The following is a 16,032-nucleotide window of genomic DNA, read 5'->3' on the forward strand; positions in this document are numbered from 1 at the left end:
TGTCTAAATATATGTCACCCACATTCTTAAAGGTTAGTTTAGTTGGAGAGACAATTCTAGATTAACTAACTGATACTCTCTCAGCCCTTTGAGATTATTCCACCACCTTCTGTTTTTCACTGTTGCTAGTGCAAATTCTACTGTTTCTTTGTAGGTATCATACTCCTTTATAACTGTTTTAAAAATCTTTTTTTTGTCTTTTGATATTACGCAGTTTCACTGAAATTTAGTTACCCTCCATAGTATATATGTGCTATCTATATAGATTCTTGTTTTATCAGCTCAGGAGAAGTCTCAGTCACAGTCTCTTCAAATATTGCCTCTTTTCCATTTACTCTGTTTTTCCTCCTGGGATTCCCATGAGACATTTGTTGGACTTTCTCATTCTATCCCCTAAATCTCATAACATCTCTTAGAAATCTACCATAGTTTCTTCATTTCTTTCAAATCTTCTCAGTCATTTTGACTAGTCTTTTCTTATTTGCTCATTTTTGTGAATTCCTCTTTTGTATATAGTATTATGTCATAATGCCAAGTGAGAATTCCGTTATTTCTAGTCTTTGGGGTCTAAATCTACCATTATTATTTGTTCATTCTCACTCATGGCTGCTTGTTTCATTACAGGTTAAATGGGCTCTAAGTATTAATCCATGTATTTAGATAATGTTAATTTTTAGAAAATAATCAAGAGACCTAAGTTGAGAATGTTTTTTCCAAAAATAATTTTGGTTTGCTTCTTCTGGGAGCCAGGGTAATACTGAACTAGGACCATTTCGACTTCTTCCGAGATTTTTGGTAGCACTTATAGTGGCATTGAGCAACATGCCCTTCATGTGTGCTTATTGCTAAGGGTGGCTTTGCTTATTGCTGTGGCTTTTTTCTTCACTTACTAGGTTAGTTCCTTAGCAATTACGTTTACTTTCTATGAACCCAGCAATGCAAATAAATTACGCTTCATCTAGGCCTTTACCTTTTGGCAGGAGGGCTCTCCAGAGTATCTAGGAAGTTAATGTCCCCAGTAACCTAATGCAGTGTCTTTATCCAGCACAACATACTTAATTTAAAATAATTTTCAGATTGCTTTATTTTCATTTTACCTGAGTGATTTTTTTCTACTTATTCATCATTTTGTTAGCTATCTTGGTTTTAATTTTCCTATACTTTAGGACTTGATTTACAGGATAATTTTTTAAAAGATTTTATTTATTTATTTGTCAGAGCGGGAGAGAGAGAGAGAGAGAGAGACAGTGAGCACACAAGCAGGGGGAGCAGCAAAGGAGAGGAAGAAGTAGGCTCCCCACTGAGAAAGGGGCCCAATGTCGGAATCAATCCCAGGACTCTGGGATTATGACCCGAGCCAAAGGCAGACACTTAACTGACTAAGCCACCCAGGCATCCCTTGCAGGATCATTTTGAGAGGGAGTTGTTTCCTTTCTCTGTCACTCTTCCTCATCTAATATTTTTATGGTTGCCTCTATCTGATCCTCCACAATTCCTTAATGAGAACCAGAATATATTGATCACGAGGTCTTATACCTTGTTGTGGATTTCTGGATCAAGTTACCAAGCGGACAGCCTATCCAAGGTTTTGGCTCTATGACTGTGTCTATTTCCTTGCATTTATCTTTCTATGGAGTTCCGACTTGGTTTCATGCAGTAAGCCTATCCTCCAATTTTCTGCCCTGTAAGGGGCATACTAGTCCTCAATACCTCATAGAAATGATTTCTGCCTGTCTCTACTGGTTTTTAGACCCAGAGCTCAGATGACTTATAGCTTTAGCCCTATAACCCCTGCTTTATTTATCAACTTCCTTTCTGGTTCATGGAGATACATAGCTTGTTTTCCGTGTGTGGCTAAATCCTTTAAATTTTATTCTTTATCTATCATCTAATGAGTGAATAGCTGGAGTGGCCCTAAAGCATGGACTTAAAATGACATTTTGACCATGAATCTTATTTTGGTCTACTTTTCATGACTGAACTACTAATGAAATTACCTTCATTTAGTCTATAAAACAGACCAACTACTATAAAACAGGAAGGTATAAGCCTTGTTCTTACCTGCTCCAAGAGAAAATTATGTACATCTTCTCCTTCTGGTAAAAAGTCCTTCCAGGTGAGGTCAGCCTCCCTCCATAAGGCTCCCACTTTCTTATGGCTCTAAAACAGAGATAAGTCCAATCCATTTACTTTTACATTGTGATAAGAAGGAAGAGGAGGAGGAGAGGAGAAGTCTTGCTTAAAGTCAAGAGTATAGAATTGTAAAGACTGAAAACTCAAAACTTTCCCTTGTTTTTTTTTAAATATTTAATTTTTATTTATTTGACAGACAGCGATCACAAGTAGGCAGAGAGGCAGGCAGAGAGAGAGGGTCAAGCAGGCTCCCTGCTCAGCAGAGAGCCCGATGTGGGCCTCAATCCCAGGACCCTGGGATCATGATCTGAGCCAAAGGCAGAGGCTTTAACCCACTGAGCCACCCAGACCGCCCAAAACTTTCCCTTGTTGATATGAAGTTAATGTCTCAGGACTCCTTGCTTTCACACCAAGGTATCTGAATGTATGCAAATGTAAGAGTGAATGGCTGTGATGTAGCTATTTAAGGTTCAATAACTTATTTTATCAGATGACTAATCTGGGGAACTGTAAACTCACGTTTGGGATTTATGAATATAAGCACCTAAAAAAGGTTCAATTCAGAGTTCATAAATTCAACAGTGTCTCTTGTCCTAGATAGTCTTATATACACCTGCTATTAAAGCCATTCATCAAGCCTCACTGGAACCCCTTCCTCTTCATAGTAGATCACAATTATGCAAACATGAGAATGACTAAGGAGGTTACTGCTCCTGAACCAGGAATGAGAAGTATTTCAAGGGCAAAAGGAACATGGTTGAGCCAAGATGTAACAGAGAAGAGCTGCTGTCAGCTGAAAACTGATGAGAAGGTACAAGTCCACTGCCTGAATGAAGTCACAGTAATAAAGGGAAAGGTCAGCCGTTGAGCCATGGCTACTAGCTATGAAACATGTACTGATTATCTCATAGAGTAACTTGTCCAAGGCACCACAGCTAGCTGATAACCCACCAAATTCAGGATGTAAACTCAGGCTGACTGTAGAAATTATGCTCTATGAGAACCTGGTTAGGAGAAATGAGAATTTGCTTTCTGTTTCTACACATAAAAGTTAATAAGAATTTTTATAAGAGTTTTTAATTAGGACCAAAGTGAAGTAGGTTAGGAAAGGAGGAAGGAATTCTGGACCTACAAATTAGGGTTCAATAAAAACTTTAGTGCCATCAAGTAAGTAGTATTAATAACAAATAACTAGAACTAGAGTCCAGGCTCTTTAGTACACCCGTCCATGAATAACTCATACAGAGATGTAATACAAAGGGACTTCTGTATACCCAGAGGGAGTACTGAAACAAAACAGTTTTACTGATGCCTATAATAAAACAATGAAATCTATTATCCCAATACCTTTGACTCTGGTTTGAATAAGTCAGGAATCACTCCAGAATTTTCATGTATGAATTTTATTTTGATGTTTCTCACCCCGGGTGTTGTTAATACCACTTTCCCAAACCTCTTAGACCTTTAATATAGCACTGAAACACTCTTGAAAGTTTTAGTTTAGACTTGCCTGCCTCCCTTTCTAGTTTATGAATTCTTTGAAGACTTAGTTCTTTGTAAACTAGGAACCTGGCATAGAGCTTTTGCAAAGAAATGTGCAGTATTTATTAAACTCAATTAAATATAACTTTAAGATAGCGATTCACAATCCTGTAGAATATTTTTTTTTTTCTGTAGAATAATTTCTAACACCTATTACTCATCAGATTACCTATCCTGAGATCCAAAATTAATAAAATCATCATTTTAGGCACGTTACATTACTCTAAAAGCAAGGAGTTTTCACTGAAATCTACTAAAAGTAAAAATAATACAGCCATTATGTTTCAAGAAGATAAAATTACTGGTCACTAATACAACGTATTTTGAGATTCTTTAGAATTATACCAAATCCAGTTGAGATTAGAGAATTCTTTGCCAAGTTACTACTAACAGAAGGAGAAATAGACCTTTGTAAGAAATCAGGTTGAAATACTTCTTTTCAAATAATAAAAGGCTACAGAAATACTTGCACAGTGATACCTAAGCTCTTCACGGATAACTCAGGACCCAAAATTACTGCCCTTCCTAATATGCTGTTTGTTGAGTCTGACACTCGGTTTAACACTCACCATTTGTTTGCATAGAAGGTGCAATATTTCAGAAAGCAAGACCCCAGCTCTTCCAACAGGAAGTAAAGGTTTGCTAAATTCTCTGTAAAAGACAGGAGTAGTGATTAAGTTCCTCTGAACAAACTCCCTATTCTAGAACAGTAGGCAAACAATGTGTGCCAAAAGAACAGATACTACGCAACCTAAATAATAATGGGCAAGAGAAAGTTCCAGGACATGCTCTAAGTAATGTTCAGCAGAAGACTTCAAGTTCACTTTATGCTTCATGGAAAAGCTGGAAAGGGACCTTAGAATTCCTGGGTTTTGCCTTTTTCTTTGATTGTGATAGAAGCAATGCAATGATCAGTCCCACTTAATCATCTATTTACATAAATACCACTTCAAGCCTAAAGGAGAGAAGAACCTTAGGTAACAGGGAACTACAAAGCTTAATTATGAAGTATTTTTTTAAAAAGGAAGATGTTCTTTAGACTATGGATAAAACAGAAAGGGACCATTTATTTTTCATAGTCTAAATTAGTATTTCCCACACTGTGTTCCATAGGATATGAATAATTATTTCTCAAGAAAAGGATTCTACAATTAAGTGAGGCAATGCTGAATTAAACAAAGATAAAATCTTTTCAAATTTGTATTTTTTTAAAATAAGTTCTATGCCCAGTGTAGGGCTTGAACTCATGACCAAGAGGTGAAGAGTCACATATGCTACAGAATGAGCCAGCCAGGTGCCCAAAGTTAAATAGTTTTTCTTATTTTGTTTTACTACAGAATTCTCATATTCTTTAATGTCCTGCAAGCCTCAAACAAAAGGGACACACAGTATGTAGAGTTTGAGCATATGAAGTTTTTGGGGGAAATACTACTGTTGTAAAAAAACGTTTAGGAAAAATTAGTCTGTACAATATAGCAACAATTCCCAACTCCTGTCCAAATCTAGGAATGCCTAAAATGCAGTTCATTTTATTATAACCAGAGCATATACAATGCAAGTGTCAGTCTGACAAGCTATTATGTAGAAATAACTTCTCATGGCGTTTGAATAATGACAGATATAAAAGTCAGATCAACATTAAGTTTCCAGGACCAATAACTTTCCACTTAAGTGATTCTGGAGCCCTATCGACAAACATTGTTAACTTCAATGGACCACAGGGTCATCATATCCCCATGACTTCTCCACTGCAGATAAAGTGTGATGTAACATTTTCACACTGAAATGTCTTTTCTTAAACTGAAGTATAGCTGTATTAGTTTCAAGTGTATAACAGTGATTTGACAATTATATATATTATAAAATGCTCAGTGTGATAAGTATAGCTACCATCTGTCACCATACAAAGTTATTGTGATATTATTGGCTACATTCCCCATGCTACAGGTTTCATCCCCATGACTTATTTACTTATAACTGACAGTCTATACTTCCTAGTCCCCTGAAATGCGAAGTTGTGAAGAGTCACAGGCTGCATCCAAGAGCCTCCAAAGGGACCAAGGGAACAGCACTACGCTAGAGTTCGCTGCTAAAGTTTCGCATCTGTTTACCTTGCTGTATACACACCCACAAAAACAAAAACAAAAAGCAAGTAAAACTTACATGAGAAGTTCTCTCATGGAGATTCCTCCTTCTTTTAACATGGGGGTTACCAGTTCAGCAAGGTACAACCAAATGTGGGGAATATCAATGGCCATGTCATCTGCCAATTCCAATGTTTCTGAAAAACTGAAAAGAACAAGAGAAAAAGTCACATAAATGTAATTCAAAAGTTAAGATTAAATAAAGAGACCAAAAATCAGTCAGTCAACAAATACCTATTAAAGCATCTATTATGTTAGATACCATGCTAGGCATAAAGTAACTGATAAATAATAAGTTCTTATTCTCAAGAGCTTATGGTAGGGGAGGAGAAAGAACAGCACAAACACAAGCACACCTGCAGAAAGGGCTAATAACTGAATAACATGAACTGTGGTACCAGGATGTGCCAATCTAGATGGGGACAGAAGGTAACTCCGTATAAAGGTGACACGTGGAAGATTCTACGATGAAAACAAGGCAGCCATGTTATGTTCTGGGGGAAGAGATATTCGATCTAATCCTACACTATCTACAGTTGAGTATGGTACTCTCTGTGTCAGTCACATGCCCCCAGTAAAAATTTTGGCGTAATGTAAACTAGACCCAAAGAGAAGAAAGGACAAACACCCTTGTCCTTGAGGAGCATACAATGAGGGAAACAAACTGATTGGATATAAAAGAGTCTGATGACATTACTAATAATATTATCATTATGACATTAAAAACTGTTGTGCCTTTAAATAAAAGCTAATGGTTTCAGGATTTCATGCTATGAAATTTTTTTCAGTGTGAAAAAAAATAAATGGGATTTAAATATAAAAACGTGGAAAGTCAAACACAAAATATAAGTACAGATTTAATTAGGGTGAAAAATCCACAGCTATTCATTTATTAATATAAAAACGTTTAATTCAAGACTTTGTGAATTAGTCCCATACACAGCATATTAAAAAGGACAAAAACAAAAGTAAATTTAAATAAAGGAGACATACATATAGTTACAAGGACATACAGGTAATTTAAAGAAAGGGATGAGTGAGTGCTGGGGCATGGACAGGTATATTTGTCTTCACAGCTTTCCATATCTCTACATACAGAAAATGTGTGCTTTTTTCACTGTAGTTCAATTCTTAGCTAGAGCACGCCACTCTGTGTACCTACCATACGGGTCTACACGTCATTAAAGATTCTCACTTAAAAAGAGATACCACTATAAGGAAGGGTCACCCTTCTGAAGGTGCCATTTCAAAAGTTTGTAGCTCTGCGACATTACTTAACTCTGGGCTTCATGAATCCTTAACACCAACTTTCAGGCCTCACAGCTCATAATGATTTGAAATCTACTTGCTGTACAACAGATAACTTAACTGTTCTCTCATTATGTGCACACTTTAAGCTCAGTTAATGTGCCACTGAAGGCACATTATCTGGCTGGACTCCCCAATTTCTGGGATAATCATCCTATAATGTCAATTCATGTTCTATGGCTTAGTGGCATAGATTAAGCTATTTAATGAGCCCATGAGACAACTGTAGCTATCTGGGTCTCTCAGCAGTAGATCTGTGATTTTCACTTCATATTACAATTAGAAGACATCTACCCATATTCTTGCCTTTGTTTTCTTTCTTTTTTTTTTTTTTTAAAGATTTTATTTATTTTTTATTGGACAGATAGAGATCACAAGTAGGCAGAGAGGCAGAGAGAAAGGAGGAAGCAGGCTCCCTGCTGAGCAGAGAGCCCGATGCGGGGCTCGATCCCAGGACCCTGGGACCGTGACCCGAGCCGAAGGCAGAGGCTTTAACCCACTGAGCCACCCAGGCGCCCCTTGCCTTTGTTTTCTATTTCTTGATTAGTCAGTATATCACGAGACAGTCTCTAGAACACAATCACTGGTCATATCCATACTGCTGATAAAGAACACAGGGTTTCTATAGAAAAAGCTTGTTAAGAGGCTTATTTCTTTTCAGACTTACAGGTCCTAAATCATCTTGTACATTTTTTAAAGAAAAACACATGGTGGGGCGCCTGGTTCAGTGGGTTAAGCCTCTGCCTTGGGTCATGATCTCAGGGTCCTGGGATTGAGCCTTGTGACTTCAGGATCTCTGCTCAGTGGGGAGCCTGCTTCCCTCACCCCCTGCCTGCCTCTCTGTCTACTTGTGATCTCTGTCAAATAAATAAATAAAATCTTAAAAAAAAAAAAGAAAAAGAAAAACATATGGTGTATAAAAGTCCCTAGGTAATTATCTTTATGTCTTTGGCCTATTACATATCCTGTAACAATGCCTTGTATAATACACATTTTCTGCTGGCTGAATGAATGAGACAGAGCTACACCATAATCTTGCTTCTTGGTACATAGTGACCATTACATCCAATGGACTAAACTTTGGGGAAGTCCAGAGGTGGGACTTTAAGCATCCCTCCCTCATCTCAATTACAGAGGCTCTACTTTTACTCACTTTATGAGACTGAGTTTCTATCTAAAATTTAATTAAAGGGGTATGGTTAAAAATAAAAAAAACAAAAAAACCTTTTCTTTAGTTCACTGAAGTTCAGAAATCTGAAAAGGCAATCTTTCATAATTGGAAATGGTATTATCAGCAGCATCTCCCACAATTTCCACTGTGATAATTAAAAAATATATATCTTGATATAGAAAAATGAGAGACAGACAGTAAGGACATCTAAAAATCAAACAGGTTAAGCATTATTATCACTGGTCATAACAGAATCTAACTACAGGTAAAAGGAAGAAATAAATGAGGATGAACGCTTCTTACACTTTAGTATCATATTCAGAGGATCACTACAAAGAAGAGGTTTTTATTTTTTTTTAAGATTTTATTTATTTATTTGACAGACAGAGATCACAGATAGGCAGAGAGGCAGGTAGAGAGAGAGGAGAAAGCAGGTTCCCTGCTGAGCAGAGAGCCCGATGCGGGGCTCGATCCCAGGACCCTGAGATCATGACCTGAGCCAAAGGCAGAGGCTTTAACCCACTGAACCACCCAGGTGCCCCCAAAGAAGAGTTTTTAAGCTAGCTCTTACCTGTATAAGCAAACGTGGTCTCTACTGTCAACCAGCACCTCTGCAATTTTTAAAAAAAATTTGCACTTCTGCAATTCTGCATCTGAAACTTAAGTCTGCATGTCTGTGTAAGCTTTAAATAGTGGGGTAGAATTGCCCTAAGTGGCAGGAAAAGTTGCCCAAAGTAGTCAAAGAAATAAGAATTTTCTCTCCAACAAATATCTCCCAAAGTGAAACACTAATATATCAAACTTTCTAAAGGTACATATTGTGTGTCTATTGACAACTCCAATTTTTATCATCCTGGTTTTCATTTGTTTATTAAATTTCCAAATAGATTCTAATTCCATGGCTAATAGTGAACTGTACACAACTATTTTTACTAGATAGTTTTAAGAATGAAGTCTTCCAAAGCCATGTTATAGAATGAATGTATCAACACTGTATGCAATACATCTATCTATACAATAACACATATCTACCAACCAACATACCTAATTAGCATCATAAAGTATTCAGATTTAAGTCCTGAGAATTTCAAGATGGCTTGATGTCACCTTTGTGGGAATATTTTTAAAAATATTTTATTTATTTATTTGACAGAGACAGAGGAGCATAGCAGAAGGAGCAGCAGAGAAAGAGGGAAGCAGGCTTTCTACCAAGTGGGGAGCCTGATGTGGGGCCTGATCCCAGGACCCTGGATCATGACCTGAACCAAAGGTAGGCTCTTAACTGACTGAGCCACCCAGGTGCTCCTATGCTTTTGTTTTGTTTTGTGTTGTTTAGGCTTTATTTATTAATTTGAGAGAGAGAGAGAGCACACACGAATCAGCTAGAGCACAAGCAGGGGGAGGGGCAGAGGGAGAGAGGCAGAGAGAATCTCAAGCAGACTCCACAATGAGTGTGGAGACTACGCAGGGCTCCATCTCACAATCCATGAGATCATGACCTGAGCAGAAACCAAGAGTCAGACATTTAACTGACTGAGCCACCCAGTAGCCCCACGGGGATTATGTTTTACACTCAGCAACAATTATGCTTTGCATTGATAAACTATCTAGTAAACAATATGACACAGACTGCCTATTTTAAACTTCTATCTAGTATCAGAATTTAGTAGCAGTGCATACTTTGAAGGGTTCTATAGAAGAAATGGCAGATTAATAGCTGGCTAATCAGGGCCCAGTAAACAGGGAGGCCTTCTACCTTACATCACCTCTGGCTTGGGGAGCTGGGCAGAAACAGCTTTAACAACTGCTCGGAAGGGGTGCCTTGGTGGCTCAGTCACTTAAGCACCTGTGTTCACCTCAGGTAATGATCCACGTTGGGCTCCCTGCCCCTCACGCCACTCAAGTCTGCTTCTCCCTCTGCTCCTTACCTGTTTGTGCTCTCCCTCAAATAAAGAAAATCTTTAAAACAAAAACAAAGACATTAACTGCTTAGAAATTGGCATCTACGGGGTAGCAACATCCTAGGAAGCTGACCTTAGATGTTTGCCCACAATGCTATGTAAAGACAGAGGTCTTTGGATACTGGGACTAAAGAGACAAAAGTCTCAGGGTATTTTTGTGGTTCAAATGAAATGGCCTCTCTGGGCAATGTAGGGGTTTGGGGGTAGGAAAAGAATAAATGAAACAAGATGGGATCGGGAGGGAGACAAACTGTAAGAGACTCAATCTCATAAAACAAACTGAGGGTTGCCGCGGGGGAGGCGGGTAGAGAGAGGGTGGTGGGGTTATGGACATTGGGGAAGATATGTGCTAAGGTGAGTGCTGTGAAGTGTGTAAACCTGGCGATTCACAGACTTTTACCCCTGGGGCTAATATTACATTATATGTTAATTAAAAAAAGAAAAGAAAAGAAAAAGAAATGGCCTCTCTGGACAGTATGAACTATTTATAATTTGGGCTTTAGAAGTAAATGAGAAACTCTGATCTATTTGCAAGAAAGCTCTTGGTGGAAAATGACAAGTGGCTATCACTTTGTGTTCATCTTAGAAAAAAACTGCTGGGCCTCTCGATTTAGGAAGAAACAGGGGTCTTCATAGGGGTTTTGGCCTAAGGATGGCATGGTTAGGTCTAAAAAAGTACTAAAAGTAAGGTCTAGAGCCATGTGGAAGGAAGTAGGGATAGAGGAAGATGAAGTAGATACTGAGATACAGAAGTGTTCATTTCATTTTCAGTATAAATAAAAGGTGGTGGTTTTATTGCCAGCAGTAGCAACAGCATCACCACCCATGAAAGTGTAGACAGTGTCTCAGTAGAAAAGTAGAAAGTGTCTCAGTATGACACTTTTTCCTCAAAAAATCCCCCAAAGGAAAATACCAACATCTGAGGTAGCCAAGAAATCAAGCTAGCACCTCACAAGTTCAATGAAGCCATGAAGCTAGACCCTACTTCCTAGGGTCTTTCTAGATACAAATAAACTTAAGAGTATACTTTGAAGAAAGAGAGAAAGGGCAAATAGTAATCTAGCATTCTCATTTGTAAAATTATCTGGTGAATACATCATAACAGATGAGAAAGAAGCAAATATTTACAAATTAATATAAGTGTGTCCTCAACTATAGTTTTCAAGGTTTGAAACTCTAATTTCAAGTTGGCTGGGCACAAAAAATTTGTGAGGGCACTGATACCCTCATTTGCTCTATTTACACAGGCTGATTATTGGAATGAACTGATTTCTCTTTCTGAAACTCGGAAACCATCTCGGTCTTAAAGGCCAAGAATTATAGTAACTTTAGCCACAGTTTCTAAGAAGACCTTAATCTAGTCTTTTACTGAATTTATTACAGATTACCTTATTGCAGGACAAGTTATTAAAAGACTTATTGAAAGACAAGTTATTAATTATCCTAAGGGCAAGTATGTATTTTCTAGGACCTTGAAGACACTGTCATAGTTCCTCACAAAATCAAATGAGTAATTATTCCTAAATACGATCAACTTTGGCATTTAATGGTTACCTTATTCGAAAGGGTTGACCATATCTGTAAGACATACAGTGGCATTTCAACACAGGTGCATTTAATTTACAAGAATGTACTATGAGCTTGGCCAAAATGGTTTACAAAGAGAAAAATAAGTAGTGCAGAATTCTTACTGCCATTCTACCCAATGAACATTTATGCTGAAAATGAAATATGAATCTGATGCTCAGCCTTCAGGAGGTTGTAGTTCCTAACTGATTAGAGAGTGGGCACCTGGCAGTGCTGGAAGTGTTTCTATGTTGACATTTGCACAACATGGCTCCTAAAATGAATTCTTTACTATATGCAATTTTCACCTTAAACATTGATTTCAGAACCTAAGCCTGGGTAAGATTCTGGGCTATATCACAAAGAATCCATGCACATATGATGATCACAAACATATCAGAACTTGATCTGATGAGTAAACAACACTACTGATAGCTAGACTTCTTCAAAAGAGCCATCAACAAGACTCATAATGAAACCAATCTGAAACAGACTAAATCATTAACAGTTTGGAGTTAACCTCCTTCTAGGGGGCTAAAGTGGGCAGACAAGCATTCATTGGCAAAATAACCACATTTTATTGAAAGTTTTAGATTTAAGTTGATTTTCCACACAGAAAAAAGCGTTTTCCTCAAAGAATATGCACAGTTACCATTTAAGTGGGCTGGTGAGGGCCTGAGATTCCCCAAGTTTAAGTGGTCTCTGGTACCTTACTTATACCATAATACAGATCTAACAGTAAAATTTTGGAAACCAGGAGATAACCTTTATGCTCTAGCACAATCTACCACATGCCATCATATCCACTAACATACTATCAACATATTATACATCAACACATTATACTGGACATAATTTTACTCTATGAAAATAAATGGTTAAAAATGTACTTTTAAAATTAACCGCTGCTTAAGAGCCTAGAAACTGAATGTCACTCTTGAGGAGGATACTGACCCTTTGAAAATGTCCTGTTTGCTGAGTTTTTCTGACTGTACCAGCTGATAGAGTAATTGGCCCATGTGATCCCTGGTGATCTGGCTCCTTTCCAGGGTGGACTCCACTCCCATTCTCACAAACACATGTAGCAGGCCCTGGGCATTCAGCTCTTCCACACATTGCATGGCTTCCTGTTCAAACAGCAAATAAGAGCTTACTCTGAAACCTGGATCCCATTACCAGAGTGTTAAAAATAAGTTCAAAATCTTACACTTAACGACAAAGTCAGGAGAAACCTCCACAAACAAGACAGTCTTCAAATATTTTTTTAAACATTAACAGAGCTCAATAAATTGCAGGCTGACATGAGCGATATTAACCATATTAAAAAACAACAGAATAGAGATCTTTACAAGGGTAATATATTTAGGTTAACAATTTTACTAAAGATCACTCAAAGAACCAGAATCAAAAATATATTTTTCTAGGGGCGCTTGGGTGGCTCAGTGGGTTAAGCCGCTGCCTTCGGCTCAGGTCATGATCTCAGGGTCCTGGGATCAAGTCCTGCTTCGGGCTCTCTGCTCAGCAGGGAGCCTGCTTCCCTCTCTCTCTCTCTGCCTGCCTCTCCATCTACTTGTGATTTCTCTCTGTCAAATAAATAAATAAAATTAAAAAAAAATATATATATATTTTTCTATAAAATGTTTACCTGTGTTATGATCATTTAAAAAACTAAACATGGCATATTACAAAACAGATTCAATATTATGAGTCAAATGACTCAATGTGGCAACTGAGATAATTTTGTTTGTTAATATTTGCAAAATCTTCAGTGAAGAAGGTCTTCCTTTATAGGAAAGTTAATATGGTTAGCTTAAGTACTAAAACCTTTTAGGAAGTTCTTGGGGTGTGGACTTGTGAAATGGTCCTTAGCATAGGGGGATCTGGCTAGGTCTGTCTCTCTGAAGCCAGGCAGTCAGGGTTGCTGAATCACCAATATAGCAGTGTACCTCCCTGCCCTCAGGTATTCAAATTTGTCTGAATCCAAAATTCTTTGGTTGAACTTGTTAAGAGAGTAGCTCTTCTGAGGGGAAAGATGCACATGAGAAGGGCAGCCTCCTGACTGAGGAAGGGAGGAAGGCACATCTAGGTTTTTCACTGCTGCTTTATTTCCCCTCTGATATTTTATTTCATACCTCCCCCACATCCACTTTTTAATTTTAAAAACTTTCAAACTACAGAGAAATTGAATAGTACAATGTACACATTTTTGCTTAATTCAATTGTGATTCATCAATTGTTAGGTCTCTTTACATATATGCAAGAATTTTAATATCCATATAATGTCAATAAAAATATTATCTGAGGGATGCCTGGGTGGCTCAGTGGGTTAAGTGGCTGCCTTTGGCTCAGGTCATGATCCCAGGGTCCTGGGATCAAGCCCCGCATCGGGCTCTCTGCTCAGTGGGGAGCCTGCTTCCCCCCTCACCCCGCCTGCCTCTCTGCCTGCTTATGATCTCTCTGTCAAATAAATAAATAAAATCTTTAAAAAAATACTATCTGATGGGGGGCCTGGGTGGCTTAGTCAGTTAAGCATCTGACTTGTGGTTTCGGCTCAGTCGGGATCTCAGGGTGGTGAAATGGAGCCCTGCATTCGGCTCCATGCTCAGCAGGGTGTCTGCCTGAGATTCTCTCCCTCTGCCCCTCCCCCAACTCAGGCTTATTTGCTCTAAAATAAATAAATAAATCTTTAAAAAATGATATATGGGGTGCCTGAATGGCTCAGTTGGTTGGGTGACTGCCTTTGGCTTAGGTCATGATCTGGGAGTCCTGGGATCAAGTCCCCTATCAGGCTCCAAGCTCTGCAGGGAGTCTGCTTCTCCTCTAACCCTCTCCCCTCTCATGCTCTCCCTCACTCTCTCTCTCAAATAAATAAATAATATCTTGAAAAAAAATGCTATCTGATATATAGTATACATTCAAAATTCCCACAATTGTCCCCACATGTCCATCATAGCTATTTGTTGTTGTTCTGGATACAACTGAAACTCCAATATCCCATATGTCAGGATGCATGATGTCTCTTTGGACTCCTTTAATAATAATAATTTTGTATTTATTTATTTATTTTTAAAGACCTTTTTTTTAAAAAGATTTTCTTTATTTGACAGACAGAGACCACAATTAGGCAGAGAGAGAGGAAGGAAAGCCGGCTCCCTGCTGAACAGAGAGCCCGACGCAGGGCTCGATCCCAGGACCCCGGGATCATCACCTGAGCCAAAGGCAGAGGCTTTAACCCACTGAGCCACCCAGGCACCCCAATAATTTTATTTTTAAGTCATCTCTATACCCAACATGGGGCTCAAACTTACAAACCCAAGATCAAGGGTCACATGCTCTACTGAGCTAGCTAGGCGCCCCAGTATCATGGTACTTTTAATGTCTCAGCTATTCATAATCCTGTCCTTTCCCTGATTTTCTCATGATTTGAATCTTATCATTCAGTACTCAGTACTCAGCTGAACTGACACCTCCGATGGTCTCTGTGACTAATCATGGGCTATCGTATCACCTAGTTTTACTTCTGCACATATTTATTAGCTATCTTTAGGGCTGCTCTGTACCTCTCATTAGATGGTAAGCTCCACAACTGACCCACAGAAGCAGACTATGTTGTTCACTATATACACTACAGAATATCCAAGCAGTCTTCCCCAAAATGTGGCCGGCACATTTTAGATACTCAATTAACTATATATCACAAAGGCTAAAGACACAGGGTGTAGAATCAAAGAAATGTAGGTCTGAATCCTGGCTTTGCTTCTTACTACTAGGTGAATTTAGGAGTGTAGCAATCTTTCAGTCTTAACTTCTCCTCATAGAGTTACTGTGAGGAATGCGCATAAGAAAAGGACGGGACACACTGCCAAACACAAAACAAAGGGTCAATAAATATTCATTTGTATTATTTTTTTAAAAAGATTTGTTTATTTATTTATCTGAAAGAGAGACAGAATATGAGCTGGGGAAGGGGCAAAGGGAAGGGGAGCAAGAATCCTCAAGCAGACTCCCAGCTGAGCAGGAAGCCTGATTCGGGGATCAATCTCAGGACCCTGAGATCATAACCTGAGCCAAAATTAAGAGTTGGCTGCTTAACCAACTGAGCCACCCAGGCACCCCAATTTTTATAATAGCACCTACTAAGATGCTAGAAAAATCTCTTCCTTAGGATGTGCTCTGTAAGCCTTTAGCACAACATACTGATATGCTA

The 16,032-nt window shown here is 38.4% G+C and overlaps 1 protein-coding gene across 50 annotated transcripts in view; it reads right to left on the bottom strand.

Moving 5' to 3' along the window:
* EIF4G3 (eukaryotic translation initiation factor 4 gamma 3) overlaps window positions 1-16,032 on the bottom strand; it is a 346,104-nt gene that overhangs the window by 17,641 nt on the left and 312,431 nt on the right. For all 50 annotated transcript variants that reach the window (XM_082684539.1, XM_082684529.1, XM_082684570.1 and 47 more), the window contains 4 exons: window positions 12,780-12,952; window positions 5,839-5,964; window positions 4,245-4,326; window positions 2,062-2,160 (listed from right to left, as the gene is read on the bottom strand). In XM_082684539.1, coding sequence (XP_082540665.1) covers window positions 2,062-2,160; window positions 4,245-4,326; window positions 5,839-5,964; window positions 12,780-12,952 — 480 coding nt within the window. The remainder of the gene's footprint in view (window positions 1-2,061; window positions 2,161-4,244; window positions 4,327-5,838; window positions 5,965-12,779; window positions 12,953-16,032) is intronic.

This window comes from Mustela nivalis (assembly GCF_964662115.1).
Source record: "Mustela nivalis genome assembly, chromosome: 10".
In the NCBI taxonomy this organism is placed as follows: domain Eukaryota; kingdom Metazoa; phylum Chordata; class Mammalia; order Carnivora; family Mustelidae; genus Mustela; species Mustela nivalis.